This window comes from Brachionichthys hirsutus, unplaced genomic scaffold (assembly GCF_040956055.1).
Source record: "Brachionichthys hirsutus isolate HB-005 unplaced genomic scaffold, CSIRO-AGI_Bhir_v1 contig_848, whole genome shotgun sequence".
Taxonomy (NCBI): domain Eukaryota; kingdom Metazoa; phylum Chordata; class Actinopteri; order Lophiiformes; family Brachionichthyidae; genus Brachionichthys; species Brachionichthys hirsutus.
The window spans coordinates 131406-146279 of NW_027180451.1; the positions used below are offsets into that span (position 1 = coordinate 131406).

The 14874-nt window shown below is 45.6% G+C and overlaps 2 protein-coding genes and 1 non-coding gene across 3 annotated transcripts; 1 reads left to right on the top strand and 2 right to left on the bottom strand.

Moving 5' to 3' along the window:
• Positions 1 to 252: 252 nt before the first annotated feature.
• Positions 253 to 7923, bottom strand: LOC137914998 (zinc finger CCCH domain-containing protein 7A-like). The gene is made up of 23 exons (XM_068758476.1): positions 7831 to 7923; positions 6955 to 7056; positions 6285 to 6324; positions 5886 to 6089; positions 5280 to 5438; positions 4925 to 5005; positions 4735 to 4788; positions 4612 to 4651; positions 4203 to 4522; positions 3871 to 4108; positions 3760 to 3788; positions 3541 to 3685; positions 3300 to 3458; positions 2937 to 3142; positions 2442 to 2542; positions 2165 to 2346; positions 1985 to 2058; positions 1775 to 1908; positions 1591 to 1696; positions 1389 to 1497; positions 1173 to 1306; positions 925 to 1088; positions 253 to 832 (listed from the first exon to the last, which is right to left on the bottom strand). The coding sequence occupies exons 2-23, from the start codon at positions 7020 to 7022 to the stop codon at positions 643 to 645; spliced, it is 2937 nt and encodes a 978-aa protein (XP_068614577.1). The 5' UTR covers positions 7023 to 7056; positions 7831 to 7923; the 3' UTR covers positions 253 to 642.
• A 2240-nt stretch (positions 7924 to 10163) lies between these two features.
• LOC137915003 (phospholipase A2-like) lies at positions 10164 to 11849 on the top strand (the record flags this gene model as incomplete). Its single annotated transcript, XM_068758482.1, has 4 exons — positions 10164 to 10200; positions 10720 to 10888; positions 11493 to 11599; positions 11717 to 11849. Coding segments are annotated over exons 1-4 (446 nt in total), but the record flags the coding sequence as incomplete, so codon positions are not given.
• A 2179-nt stretch (positions 11850 to 14028) lies between these two features.
• Positions 14029 to 14100, bottom strand: trnat-cgu (transfer RNA threonine (anticodon CGU)). Its single transcript has one exon. It is a non-coding gene; the product is annotated as a tRNA-Thr (tRNA).
• Positions 14101 to 14874: the final 774 nt, after the last annotated feature.

Genomic DNA, 14874 nt, shown 5'->3' on the forward strand with positions numbered 1-14874 from the left:
GAAAGAGTGGCGCTTTAGTATTTAAGGTTCTGTCATAAATTTGTAAATAAAGTCTTTGTAATGGTATTTTCCATCTTTTTTTTTTCTATAATTATTAATCAAAACTGGTGCGTGATGGGAACATTTCACACACGCTTTTATGACGTGCATCATTTAGAATACCTGTAACAGAATCATCCCTCGGAATATTTCAGCACCGCTTTGGGAAATGCTTTCTCACGGATTAAGAAAAAACAAAAAACAAAGGCTTTATTTGACGTGGCGTTCATTACACCGGTAACAGATTAATGGGTAGCGAGAATGCCTGAACTGAGGATTTAAGTATTCCATCCTTTCAACTTAACTGAAGGCCGTTAGCATACATAAACTGCTGCAAAAGAAATCACTTTTTGTTTTTTCAGGTCAACTGGATCGAAGGTTAAAACACGTCGCCCCCGTCGCCCCCGTCCCCCACGCACGCCACTCAATGGCGCGCCAAGCACGACTTCAAGTGTCTCGCATACGTTGTGGTATTTTTTGGTTGTTGACCGACTGCTCTGCGATCCAGCTGCCAATCAGAATGCTGGGCTCGAGCGTCTGACTCAAGACTGTTCGAATTACATTTGCTAGCTTACGTGAGCATAAGTGCCGAGATCATATAATTTATATAATGTCTTTAAGCAGAAAACTGTATTTTCCAAAGTCATTGTCGTTCGGTGCTATAAGATGGTCTTTTCTGGCTTTGGCAAGTTTCATCAAAAGGAATTCTCTGCGCTCCTTCCACTCTGTTAGTTCCTGCGCCCCGTGCGCCATTTTACACAATTCGTCCTCCGTGCACGTGCCTTTAAGGAACCTGTCGGGACACAGGGGGAGGGGTCAAAGGTCACCAAACAAAACAAAAAAACAACCAAAAACCCAGCTGGGACTGTACCGGGATTATCTCACCTCTGACAAACTTTGAAGGTTCCTGTGGGGAATCGGTACTGCCAGCAGTTCTGGTCGTCCTCGGAGTTGAACACCCGGTCTTTGTGTTTTTCTGACGTGATGTGCTGCTGCCACTGCTTCTCACTGTTGCAGTTTTTACCACACAGCCAACAGTGATTACCGGTCTGCATAAAAAAAAAAAGAACAAAAAAGTGATGAATAATTCCGATCCGGTTTTTGCCGCGTCGTGCCGATGGATTTAAACTCACCACTTCTTCGGCGTAGTCTGTCGGCATGTGGATCTGCTTGCCGTTCTCCCTCACAGAGTTGCCGGACGCCTCTTCGCCCCAGCCAGGCTTCTGAGACTGCAGCCACTGCTCGTACAGCTGATCCATGTCAGGAACTGTGTGATGACATAAAGAGGGCTTCACATGCTGGGCCTAATTCAGACGCGAGCGCGAAGCGTCCGCCCGGATCACACTCACTGTTGTTCTCCTTCATGTAGGTCCAAAGGTCTCTTTCTTCCACACTGTGAGCAAATGTGCAGTTCCCAATGTACTGACATTTCTTTCCAGCCGTCACATGCATACAAATCTAGGCCGGAAACAGAAAGTGAGGGGGGGGTCATTTTAGATTTCTTTTAACAAGGAACAAACATTTTAGGGTTAAAGGAAAAGCCCGACTTACCTCAAACTGAGCTGGGATGGGTTTTTTGGTTGGAAGAGGTCTGACTGTTGTCCATTTTTTCCTAACAGTAGAACTCACAAGCACCACCCGCCTGTCCTTCGCCCACCTGAGACAGAGTTTGCGGATCACTTTCTGGATCCAATCTCCCGTCCACAATGCGTGTTCAAGGTTTGGAAGCACTCACGTGTGTCGGGCCTTGGCGGAGCAGTACTTCCTGTTTTTGTCCGCTTCGCTGGGTTGTCCGTTCCTCCAGCACTGGCCACAGACGAACATCATCTTCAGATTCGGGGGTCCAAACCTCCTCTGAGCCGTGGAAAGCTGCCAATAAAAAGGTCTGCGGTCAGCACGAAGCGAAGACTGAACAACGACGAACGAGCTCAAAAAAGGAGCCAACCTGAGCGCCCTGCTGTGAAGCTGGTGAGTTCCAAAACTTCTTTACTTCTTGGATGATACCTTCATGAGTGATCCCTATTCCGATTCGCAGTGAAAGGACAAAACAAAGTGAGACGCAGCCTCTAAAATGTGGCGTTTCTGGACCATCTCCTGCCTCTGGAGGATTTGGCGGCGGCTTTACCGAGCTCGTGCTGCATCATCCAGACCTTCAGCTCTATGAGGCTGTGGGCGTAGAAGCAGTCGTCCTCCCTCACGCAGCCGTAACGCACCTCATGGCGACAAAGATCCAGCTGGCACAGAGGGCTCAGGGGGCGGATTTTGGAATACCGGACTGTATTCTCCTTCAAAATGTGAACCAGGCACCTGAGAGGCCAAAAACAGGAGAACAAGCGTCCACAAGCCACGCCTTTCATGAGACGATGATTGGTGTCGGAGCGGCGAGAGGAGAAATCGCTCACTTGTGATCCTCAAAGTCGTGCTTGGTCACCGGATGAGAGCAGCGCGACGGGTCGTCTTTGTTGGTTTTGCTGATTATTCTGGGTTTATGGTCGAAGCACACCTGCCAATGAAACGCAGCCGGTTCACGGCGAGGAAAGAACGGCCACAGGATCCTCGCCACGCAGCGTCACGCGTCGCACGTCTTTACCCATCATTACGTGTTCAGGCTCCACCCCCTTGCCTACAGCTGTGTCTCAGTTCAGGGGCGTTTCCTTCTGCCAATGTTCCGCTTCTATTTGTCACTATAGCGGCTGCAGTCACAACTACACAAGTTCTAATTACAAAAGTGCCGTAGCTCTTTGGCGTCGTTCTCAGGACGCCACTTCAGATCTGAGACGCGGCTCATATTTCCGGTAAACGAGAACTTCGACAACAATAGGCTCATTTAATTCAGCGCGGCGGCAGACGTATTCAAAAGGGCTCACTGACAAACAGACGTCGCATCGAGTCCTCACCCCGCAGAGAAACATGAATATCCCATGATGCTCCTGTAAGATCTTAGGGATCGTCAAGCTGATATTGGAATTGGGCCCGTAGGGATCGAAGAGCAGCTCTCTGGAGATGAAACCTTTCCGCTCTAGAGTCCAGACATCAATCTCTTCTTGGCAGTATGCAAATGTGCAGTGGCCAGGGTACATGCAGTCCATCCCAACAGCCACCTCTGGAAAGACGCAACATTTTAGTGTCGCCGACGCGCAGGACGAACGGCCCTTCAACTCCGGCAACATTTATTCCAATACAACAAAAGGATTTGTGTCAACGTGAATAAATTAAGGCAAACTAAACTATTTATGAGCAAAGAAAACGCACACACACACCTTTACAGATGTAATAAGGTCCAACATATTGAGTCTTCGTTGGCCTGGGCCGAATCAGCTTCCACGTTTTGTCCGGTGAATGTTTGATTCTGCCGAGCAAAGAGTCTTTTTTGCATTTGTGCTCCTCCGTGTGAAATGTGTAATCCAGCACGCCCGGCCCTGAGGACACGACCATGAAAGGACCCGTTAAACAGAACCTTAGAGACACGCACAGGCTGGACCGGAAGAACCGTGTCCTCACCGGTCTTCATGTAGCACGCCGAGCACGCTTGCTTGAACTCGTGCGTGTCGGCCAACGGGTTCTTCGCTAAATCTACGGCAGCAGGAAGACCCTTCACTTCAGGCATGCCCACCGCCATTCCCATCGGAATTTCAGCATTGTCCAGCTTTAAAAGAAATAATAACACCGTTAGCCTGGAGAAGAGAAGACTGAAGAGTCTGGACGGTGATGATGAATTACCTGTGGCATGAATCTACTTGAGGTATAATCTGAAATTTGAGGAGAGAATCAGGAGTCGGCTCATATTCTCAGCACGATTAACCAAGTAAGAAAACACGGTAAATAACTTACCCGTTTTAAAATCTCCCATGCTAAGGTTATCTAACGAGTCCATTGTGGGTGGGAGGGCACCGAAAGTGTCCATACCAAAGTAGGAGCTCGAGCCGGACTTGTGATACAGTGCGGGCAGATTCACGGTGCACTGCTCAGCACTGCTGTGCAAAAAGGGCATCAGGAAGGAACTGGGCATGGGGCTGCCCGAAGCGATGCTGGTTGGCAAAGGAAGGGGCCCCTTCACCGTGGGAATACCCTGGAAGCAATTTGTTCACATTTAGAATAAATTGCATTCATCATCTTCAGATATCACCTTTGTAAGGGGGGGGGGGGGGCATAGAATCGCTAACCATGGCTGATTCGGGGCCGGCTTGGTCCAGGAGATCATCTAAATCATCTTCGATTACGTCGGCGTCATAATCTGGACTCGGCTGACGCATTGGGCGCGGGTTGCCGCTCCTGCACCCGTTAAACGTGGACATGTGAAGCGGCGCCGCCACGGAGACGGACTCGAAGCACGCCGGCTCCGACTGGGTCACAGAGGACAGAGTGTGGTTGTGGAGTTCGGCCACTGTCGCGCCGTTTGAAGGAAAGGCGACGGCTACAAGAGGCTGGATTGGATCCGGGACCGGAACGTCGATGCCGCTGTCCTGGCTCAGCTGGGCTACTTCTAAAACACATGGGGGAGAACCGGGATGAGAGAGCGAGGTCCCGCTACCTCCAGCTGACTATTCAAAATGCGTTTAATAAGCAGCTTACCAATTTCTATATCCTCAACGGAAGAGGAGTCGTGGGAAGCCTGAATAAATGCAGAAGAATTCCGGTGAGCGACGCGCCAGAGTCTAGAAACATAACGCAGACGACGTAGCAGCTGCTGCTCACCTGGTCGCACGACGTATCCTGGTAACTCGACCCCTGCAAAACATTCAAGGCCGGCTATGGAAAGAGAAACGAAAAGAACCTTCACACAACCCCGAAAGTCGATGCCATCCAGAATCAGAAAATGACGTCTCCTTCACATGAATGAAACCTCCTCCTCCGACGGCGCCGCCGCCCTCACGGCGGTACGTACCTTACTCCTGATGTAAGCTTTACGGATTTTCAATCCCAAACTTTTGGCGAGGTCCTGAGTCAGCACGGTGACGCTAGGATCCTGGGAAAAGAAGAAGCTAAATTGAATGGGGACATACACATTTTATATGTTAGCGTTGCCCATGGCAACAGCAAGCGCTAAATGTACCCTGACGAAGCAGCTTAAAAACAAATTAAACAAGACAAACCAAAGTCAATAATAACCATTTTAATTTTAGCCTCCATGACAGAAACATAATGAACGCTGGGAACGCGACGTTCCTGAAGGCCGTCTGCCGAGACCAAACAAAGAGTGGAATCTGTACAGGAGCACGAAACACACATGTCCGCCTCACCTGAGGCACGACTAGAGAACATTTGGCAACGGCCTCGTAGGCCTCTTGATGTCGTCCCATCTCCTTCAAGGATTTGGCTTTCCGATACAGTGCTTTGTAGTTCCCCTCGTTCAGCTGGAGAGCCTTTTCACAGTCTTCTAACGCTTGGTCATACAGCCTCTGAGAAAGAAGAAAGGATCCCGAGTGAATACGGAACAAAGATGCCGCTCTGTGATCGGAATTCGACTGAAGGTGCTCGGTCAGCGGAGTGGTTGATAGCATTGGAGCCGGTCGATATTCATTTTCAAGCCTTTCATCACCTTCCTACCTAATTCATGCTTTTTAAATAGATTTTTTGTTCATGACAGCCAAATTACAGAACTTCGTTGAGCCTCAAACCATTTTCAGATCTCAACGATTCCATGAGAATAATACGTCTGGTTAAAACGGACAAACATTTGGCGTTAGGAGTGACGGTTCCTCGGTACCGACGGGAAGCTTGTTCGCTTCCCCGTTGATGTGGGACTCCGGTGATGTCATGGTGTGCGGCTAATTGTTGATGTCAAAGCGTGAAGAAACACGAAATGATTAGCATCTAAACTGGAACCAAAGGCAGGGGCAACTTACCGGGACAACGTTTAGATATGAGGCGGCACGATTTGCATACAGCTTCTCCAGTAAACCCGTTGGGATACCGATTTCCTCAGAGTCGGCGTACTCCGCTATACTCAGCGCTTCGGTGTACATCTCGATGGACTTGGACCATTCCCCTTCTCTGAACACGTCGTTCCCTTCTCCAAAAAGGTTCCACACCAGATCCTTAATGAACACCTGAGAATGTAAGGAAGCAGAGATCTCACGCGGAATGCAGCGGGTCGAACCTTTACTTCATAGAACACCACGCTTTGCCTTTTGTCTGGCCCAGATATCAATGCTCTGATCAGTTTAGCTCAACGCAGTGCAAATGTTGACACACGGACACAAGCCGGGAATCATCATCATCCAACAGAAGCGACACGTTTTTACCTCATACTGCTCTTGGCTCCCGGGGAACGGAAGGGTCGATCTAAAGGCAGGCGAGAGGATCATGTTAGCAGGACAAAGTTTAATAGAACTGGTTACAGTGGAATGAGAGAGAATCTAATGTCATTATTCATATTTACCAAGACGCATTACAAAAGCTATGTTTTCCATTGTTTTATCGTTGGTACAGTTTGTTTCGGCATTGAAAAATCAGACACCAGAAATAAAGACAGGAAGGTGTGTGTGTGTGAAGTAAAATCCAAATGTCTTCCGTTTTATTTCACATCATCACACTTAAATGAAGAGTTTCTGATGAGGCTCTCCATAATGAAGATGACGGCAGTTAGAAAAAAAAAGTGACATTCCTTTATTTGTTAATCAATCTTAGTTTCCTGCGCAGCATGAGATGGCAGATTAGCACTTTAAGTATCACTTTTGTTTTTGGTAATGAAAGCTCAGATGTCAGATGGGATTAAATAATAAGAAGTTGCGGCGCACGAGTGCAAAACTCAGATATGTTCCGGAAAAACATCCTCGTATTATAAATGAAACTAGTCAGCCGTCACTGACTGTTACTTATTAATCACAAGAACAGTGTCCAGAACAGGTTCTGCTTTGATCACAGTCAGAAGTCATCACAGCAAAATAAAAAAAGAGCGACGACGACACTCACTGGATGAACTGCAGGCCCTTCTGAATCTCCTGCCAGCGACCCCGTCTGTCCTGACAGGCTTCGGACATGTTTGTGTTTTAAAGCGCACTCCTTTGATAGCACCTGAAATGATAATGATTATATAGCATCTGAAAACTCAACAAACACACACAATCAAAGCACGACTATTATATTTGCACATCATCAAGTCGTCAGACTGGTTTGCCGACAAACCCTAACGTCAATGTCAGTCAGTGCTAATTATCATGGTCTTCAGGAGCTCGTTCTGACTGCACGCCTTCGGGGTTATTAGCTTCCGTGTTTAGTGATGACGACACTCGTGATTCCGGAAATTAAATCTGAACATCTTTGTTAACTTACGAGCCAGTGTTAAAAACGTCTGTGTGCTCTTTGCATTATAATATATATTACACAGTAAGTTAAGGAGAAGCTGTGTATGTCTATCTTAAACACGTGTAGTATATGAAGTAGAAGAATTCCACGTAAAGCGTTAAGGGCGAGGAATTTTGTCATTATGGGGAGGCGTCCGATAAAGGATGCACGGCAGTTAGCACACGTGTGTTACGCGCCGCTTGGGACCAGAGTGTACACTTCTTGTTAGCAATCATCATTTGCTAGCAGAGGTTATCAATTCGGTAGCTCGCGTTGTTTTCTCACTAACAATACGCATGTGGTGTTAACTTTAAACAGTGCTGTAAACACACCGAGCTAATCGGCTACGACGGTTTCTAGGAAATACAAAGCGAAGGCACGTCCGAGTTAAGTTCCCCGACGGAAACAATAGCGGGCAGCAGCTAGACGGCGTCGCTCCAAGCCTGACAACTGGCGAATATAACACAAAACGCCGAGCCGCCACTGGCGTGCGAAGCTACTCACATGAATGGGTCGCGGTTCCGAGCCAGCCTCGCGTAGGTTACCTAAAAGGAATAACAAATAACGTCGCGTTAAAACTGAAATAACTTTGCTTTGATGTGCTGTATAGCAGAAGGCCGCCCTTTGTCTCTTCTTCGTCTGTTCTGTCAACACTGACTCCAGAGCACTGCTTCCCCCTACAGACCCAGAAAGGAACTGCAAGTCAAGTGAATACTACTAATAATAATAATAAAGAAGAAGGAGAATACAGTATTAAATATCCATTCGTAGTGTTGACATTGCTGTTATACTGTCTAAATAAATGCATGAGCAATTTAACGCTCATGTTTTATCGTATTTCATTTCTGTGTAAACTAATAAGGAGTATTTCCTGACATATATTTGTTTACAGTGTGCATCAAACATCTTTTCCCCTGAGCCATGCTATAATCATTCATTTATTCTTATTTGAAATTAATGGAGCCAGTGCATATACAGGAAAATAAGTATTAAACACAGCTTTCTTGTCAATTCATTGCTCATATGTTGCTTGTTTAAGCTTCACATCCACACCATTAGTCTCAGTCAGAAGCCAATCCGATCAATTTAAATGTTGATACGCAGATACACAAGGGTTGAGGGATTGTTTCCTCTCTTGCAGCACAGTCATCCTGACGACCATAATAACTGCCAGGGGAGGCCTTATCTCAACGTGCGGAAGCATGACAAACGTGACAACGTGCTCCCTGTTATCAAACCCAAAGCATGAGTCTTTTATGATTTAGCTGTTAAAGTATTCTGAATGACAATAGAGTCCCGTACGGCAGAGCTTAAATTAAACTCTCAGAGAACACAATAAGAAGATAGAATGCAATGATGTGATCCAATTCATGTCATTCTCAGAGCGGATGTGTTCAGAGAGCTGCTCAGTAACTCAGATTTGAGTTACCAAACAACAGAAAGTAGCGACGAATGATTGTTTTACATTCTGCTGTCTTTCCGTCAGCGAAACCTCAAAATGAATAAAAGATTTTGACTGATATTAAAATTCAAATATGACGGAGCAAATTGTGAACGGACTTCTGCTCTCAGCAGTAAAGTAGGCATGAAGTTAGTACACAGTGTGATAGAACACACAAGATGCAGGCTGACCCTGGAACCAGCCCTGAATTAAAGACAACAGAATGTAAAAAAATAAGAATGAAGTGTGTCAGAACAGCATGAACAAGCCCAGAGTCTGATTAGGTTCATTAAATCTTGAAAGGTCACGCAGATCAAAAGCGAGCTGTACTTATTATTGTAATAAAAATAACATGAAACTACAGATGGTTTTTGCTTTTCATTTTCTGCCAGCCTGTCATCTTTCAGGTTGCTCTAACAAAGGTTCTAATGCTGAGAAGTTCTGAAAAAGAAGTTCTAGTGATGCGATGGAACAACATGTCTCTGCTGTCCTCAAGCTACTGTCACGTAACAGAGGCAAGGCGATCGCCTCTCTGTTTAGGACTCACAAGTAGTGAACAATATAAAAGCCGCTGATCAATACGCATAAATCCTAAATAGTGTCCGTGTCAAAAGACAGACGGACGGACGGACGGACGCCCACAAAAACATAATGCGGAGTGGTCAGGAACACACGTGAGGTCAAGGACAATAAGATCTTTCGCTATTTGAACAAGTCTCCTGATGAATTTGTAACAAATACTGGCGTCACTGTGACTCCAATCGATCCCACCAGACTAATCCACCTCTCTGAAAAGACAGAGAGAAGCTGAAATCTGGAGAACTGCCACGGCTGGGACGACCTAACCGAGATCACGCCATTGGCATGCTGGAGGCGGGGCAGCACACTCGAGAAGTTGCCGTGGGCAACACCCTGGTTGATCGCCTGTAATGAGCCGGTGCACAAAGCAGCCGGCACACAGGACCGACATGTGGAGGTTGTGTCAGTCCATGAGGAGCAGGATTACTGCTGTAATCAGTTTTTTGGTTGCACACTCCTGAAAAACGTGTCGTGCATATCTTTGTGTTTCTTCCAGAGGTCTTGTTGTTTTTATACTAAGATAATTAAATGATAATAAGCATGAACATACAGGTTGTTGTTGTTTTTAACAGGACACGCTCTATCCAAGAAATCTGGCCTATGACGTGTTAGGGCAGCATCATCACCACCAGCTGAGAAGACGCACTTAAAAAAGCTTCGGTGTGTGTCCACTAGGGGGCGTACATGTGGTTTTAAGCCTCTGTTCAATGGTGATGCTCTTTAGAGCACTCAAAAAGGAGCTACAAAACGCCCTCCTCTCCATGTTACACCCACAGTGAAAGTGACTCTTGTGGAGTTCAGCTGTCTGCCGGATGCCATGAATCTGTTTTACCAGGTGCTTCTCCTGTTAACCGGTAAGTTGGCCATTTATTTCGGAGCATGGGGAGGGAGAGAACACCTGAATAGTTATTAGGGAGTACAGAAAACCTTCAAGGGAAACCATCCATGTTCACCTCCAGACGATTCGTTGAGAGTCCGGTTGACTGTCTGTGTGCTGTATCGTGTGTTTTGCTTATATTCTGTATAAATCATACGTTTCTGACTGGCTGAGTCTAAAGCAAGTTGCACAGTGAAATGCGTCTTTCATTGAGGCTACAGTGATGAAGTGTGTTCATCACCCCAACACCATAAAGACACCACAAACTGCCTCCAAAAGACAATAAATAGTCTCAATCCAACGTGAACACAACCTGCATTTATGAGACTTCATTTTCAGACACTTGAAACTGAGTCCATAAAGGGTGGATAAAAAAGAAAGAAAATAAACTTTCAATCCAAATTTTGTAGCCTGACAACGAAAACAGCTGTAAACAATGACATCATCAGCACGATGCCACGAGTTTCTCCCTTTGATCGGCTGCTTCCTTTGACAGTGGCCGCGGCCTCTGCGGCAGCACGCAGATCCCAGCGCTCCAAAAGAGGGATCTTGGAGTTGGCGGCAGCCGTCGGGTGCAGCACGGGGAGATCCGCCTTGGTTTACATAGGGTACGGATGCTACTGTGGACTGGGAGGTCATGGCTGGCCCATAGACCAGACGGACTGGTGAGTTCTCAGATCACAAAATAAAAGTCTGAATCGCCTTTTTTTGTCTCCCTTTCCTGGGGACGCGCGTACACACTTTGGACTGGTTACTGTATATAAACCAACTATACATTACGTGAGGCCAAAGATATAATTTAGCATGAAGTGATGATGCTTTGCCCTCCACCACACAGATTGGTGTCTTCCCAGGATGCCCTTGGCCTTCCCCAGTCATCCTATACATTCTAATGGAGTACACACAGTTTCCGCCGCTGAAGGAGTCGACCGAACCACAAATGGTGGGCGACTAGCCGACAGGAGGGGATTGTTCTAAATTCGCCAGTGGGCACTTAAAAAAAAAAAAACATCTAAAAATTCCTCACCCAACTCCTAAATTGCTGTGTTCATCTTTTCCTTTTACGTTGTAAAACACTGAGCCCCCTCTATCCAGCTAACTACCGGTTCCGGAAACCCATTTGGTCATCCGGCCCCGCCTTTAAAATTGCTGTGTTTTCATTCAGCCTGCAGGCCCGTGTCTGACCCGCCTGCTGGTTTCTTCATCCTGTCTCGTCCAGGGTTCGGCCTTCAATCTAAATGTTACCTGTTGTTTTTCTTTCACGTGTAGGTGTTGCCACAAACATGACTGTTGCTACGGCTACGCTGAGGAAAAGGGATGCCATACCAAAACAGCCCGGTATGAGTGGACGTGCAAGGACAAGGTGTTTGAATGTGGTATACAGCCTTTTTCATTCTAATGCTAATATGGTAGCTATTTCATCAAATCTAATCTAAACCATTGAATAATCCTCTTATACCGAACAAAGACTTTTTATGTGCTCTTCTTTGCAGAGGATTTGGAGGACAAGTGTGAAAAGATGCTCTGCAAGTGCGACAAAGACATTTCAAAATGTCTGAGAAAAGCACCTTTCAATCGGAGATTTGCCCTTATGCTGAATCTATTCTGTGATAACACAGAGCCAATGTGCAGCCTATACTCAAATGCATAACACGTTTGCCCTGGCGACCTATCAAACATTTTTTGTACTGCTTTCAATTTATATCATTGGGTTCTTTTTAATTAAACTGAGAAGGGACAGTACTGTGTTTGTGCAGCATCATTTCAGCCATGCTGCTCAGATCAATCACACAACTCTTTGGTTCTCAGGTGAGTATAACCCTCCCTGTAAGTCTTCCGAATGCAGATGGAGTGGATTTTGAAACTCTGACTCAAAACTCAAGTAAGACTCCGACTCGAGGTCAAATGCTAGTCGGTGAGGGAAAGATCGGATCGCCGGTCCTCACAACAGCACATTGATTCACGGCCGTTCAGGCCATTGCTCGCCTTTTAACTGTGAAATTGACTCTTGTGCATTTGGGCTGATGGCACTTAAGAAAATCTTTTTTTTTCTTTTAGGGAATTTAGTGAAGTCATAGCTCAATCTAACATAGACAAAGACAGGTTTTCCCCTGTTTATATTTAAAAATCTATGGAAGTGTCTTTCCTTCCCCGCCAAAAAAACATAAATGACTATTATCAGATGACCAGATTTAGACTTTTTAAAGAACTTATGTTTTATGATGGTACCCACTGTGACACCGTGCCGCCCCCTTCCTATATATGGCTACGAAATCTATCTAAAATTAGCATGAACTAATTTTCTTCACAGTATTTACCATGAGAAAAACACAAAAACACAACCATCGCACAGCCAGAAGAATTTCAACTATCAAACCAGCAGCAAGGCAGAGAGCGAGAGTGCGGTGCATTTATTCACCTGTAGATGGGGCCAAAGCGACTTGAACGAAGGGAAGCAAGAATGAACAACAATAACAACAACATATATCATAGTCTAGAGACTTATAGATCCCATTGTGTCTATTATTGTGTGTTTTAATATTTTGTTGAACTGTCCGGGTCCACAGCCGGGATCCCAGTACTCAGCCGCAGCTCCCCGGTGACACACTCGTCTCAGTAAACCTTTTTTGTGGGTGTAATCACAGTCTTCCTATAATCCCAGATGTTACTTCGTGTTTGTGCAACGTTCACAAGCGTCCGGACCAAAATTCGAGCTGATGTCGGGGGTGCATTCAGGACCTGTGATAAGTGTGTGGGTCACGGCCCACAAAAACCTTGCGGGATTTCGTCCAACCGCCACATGCTTCATTCAAGAGGAAGCGTGGTCCTTCCTCTCTCATTTTCAGTTAGTGTAATTATACGCAATTACTGGTAAATATAAAGTGGTTCATTAAATAACATTTGTTTTCTTTTTCTTTATGTGCAGTATATAATCAGCCTGCATATTTTTGGGTTCAGAGGATCAGAAAGAAAAGAAAAGTTACAGCGCTTTTATCTTTTCAGAATTCCAAACAGTGGAACTGCTTCTTTTTCTTTCTTTTTCTTTAAGAAAAAACATTTTAATCTCAGTTTTTTTCTTTTTGGGGGAAAGTTTGATTCATACTTCAAGCCTTCGAGTTACCCTTTGAAAGGGGGAATTCGATGAAAGGATAATCTGCGCGTTTCCCTGCAGGAGTCCTTCAGACTCTCATCCTCATCGTTTTTTCTCTACTACCTGTGAAAATCCAGGGTGTTTCCTCCTTTGTTTTTTCTGGCAGCCCACTCCTTTCCTCTGATGACGCTGCATGAGGCGCAGTTGACGCACAGCCGGTTGAGGGAGAAAGGGAAGCCGAGTAAATTCCAGCCCCTATCCTCCATACGCATGACAGCGTGTTTGTCCCAGTGAATGAGCGCATTCTTTAATCCCTGGCGGGTGAGCTGCACAGAACCTCCTCCACGCTAATTGCGTCCTTTAATCAACTGTTTGGCTCACCGGCCCAGAGCCAGATGGCGCACAATGAAGTCTTGGCTTAGTCAGCTTGAAACATAAACAGTCACAGCATGTGCGCAACAGAAGTTTGACTTCTTATAAGGATCGGATTCCTTAAATTACTTTTGCCATTAATGTATTGAACCTAATAAAAATATTAATATTTTCTTCATACTTTTTTTTTTTATTTAGTTGGCTTTATGTCACAGATAATGTGTTAATGCAACAGTTCAATGATGACGTCATTGCGTGCTGATAAATGATCAATGAGGAAAGTATTTTAACCTGTCTGCCTACACACTGCTGAAGAATGAGATTTATGCGTAAAATCTCAAAAGGCACGGACGGGGTTCGAACCCGCGATCTTCGGTTTACGAGACCGACGCCTTACCACTTGGCCACCGCGCCTGCGCCAACCGTCGGCACGTCGTCATTCATAAAGCTGTCACATGACGTACACTGTGCCATATAACTTTCGCGGCATGGATTTTATATGTGCTGGTAAAAATATTTGACTTGCGTCCTTTAACCTCCGCACGAACCACGTGATCTGATGAGACGATATACCTTTAGAAATGCATTGTTGCAAAGCGGCCGCGGAGGGGCGCTGTTTTCTACCATGTGTGATTATGTGTACCTGACAGGCTGATTTCTACAAGATCCACCTACAAAGAAGAATGAACGACTTAAGAATTAACAATTATTACAATAAAAAAATGATTCTACCTACGATCTAAAAACGATCTCACCCACAATTCTAAGTCATAGGATGGGATGGAGGGGATGTGCTGAAGCAAAGTATGAACCAGGGTTATCTTCTTTGGAACATGACGTGGCCTCCTTATTTTGCCAGTGAAGTGATTGAACCATCAGTTTTATGATATCATAATAATTCAGAACAACAGACACAAATTAAAATGACTGGTGAAGGGTAACCGTTAGTCGGTCAGGGAGGCTTCGTATCAATCCCCTGGGGATTGTAAATATGAAAACCAAAATCAATGGGAATCAGTGCAGACTGAGAGTCAGCTCGCATCGCTAATAACTATGAGAATCAGGCTGCTTGTAAATTCTATTCTCAGCAATACAATATGCATGAAGCCCGACCGCAGCTTTCCCCGGTCTTTCTTTTCGAAACATCAAAGATGAATCCTAGCCTGGAGGGGGTTTGTTTTCCCCCCC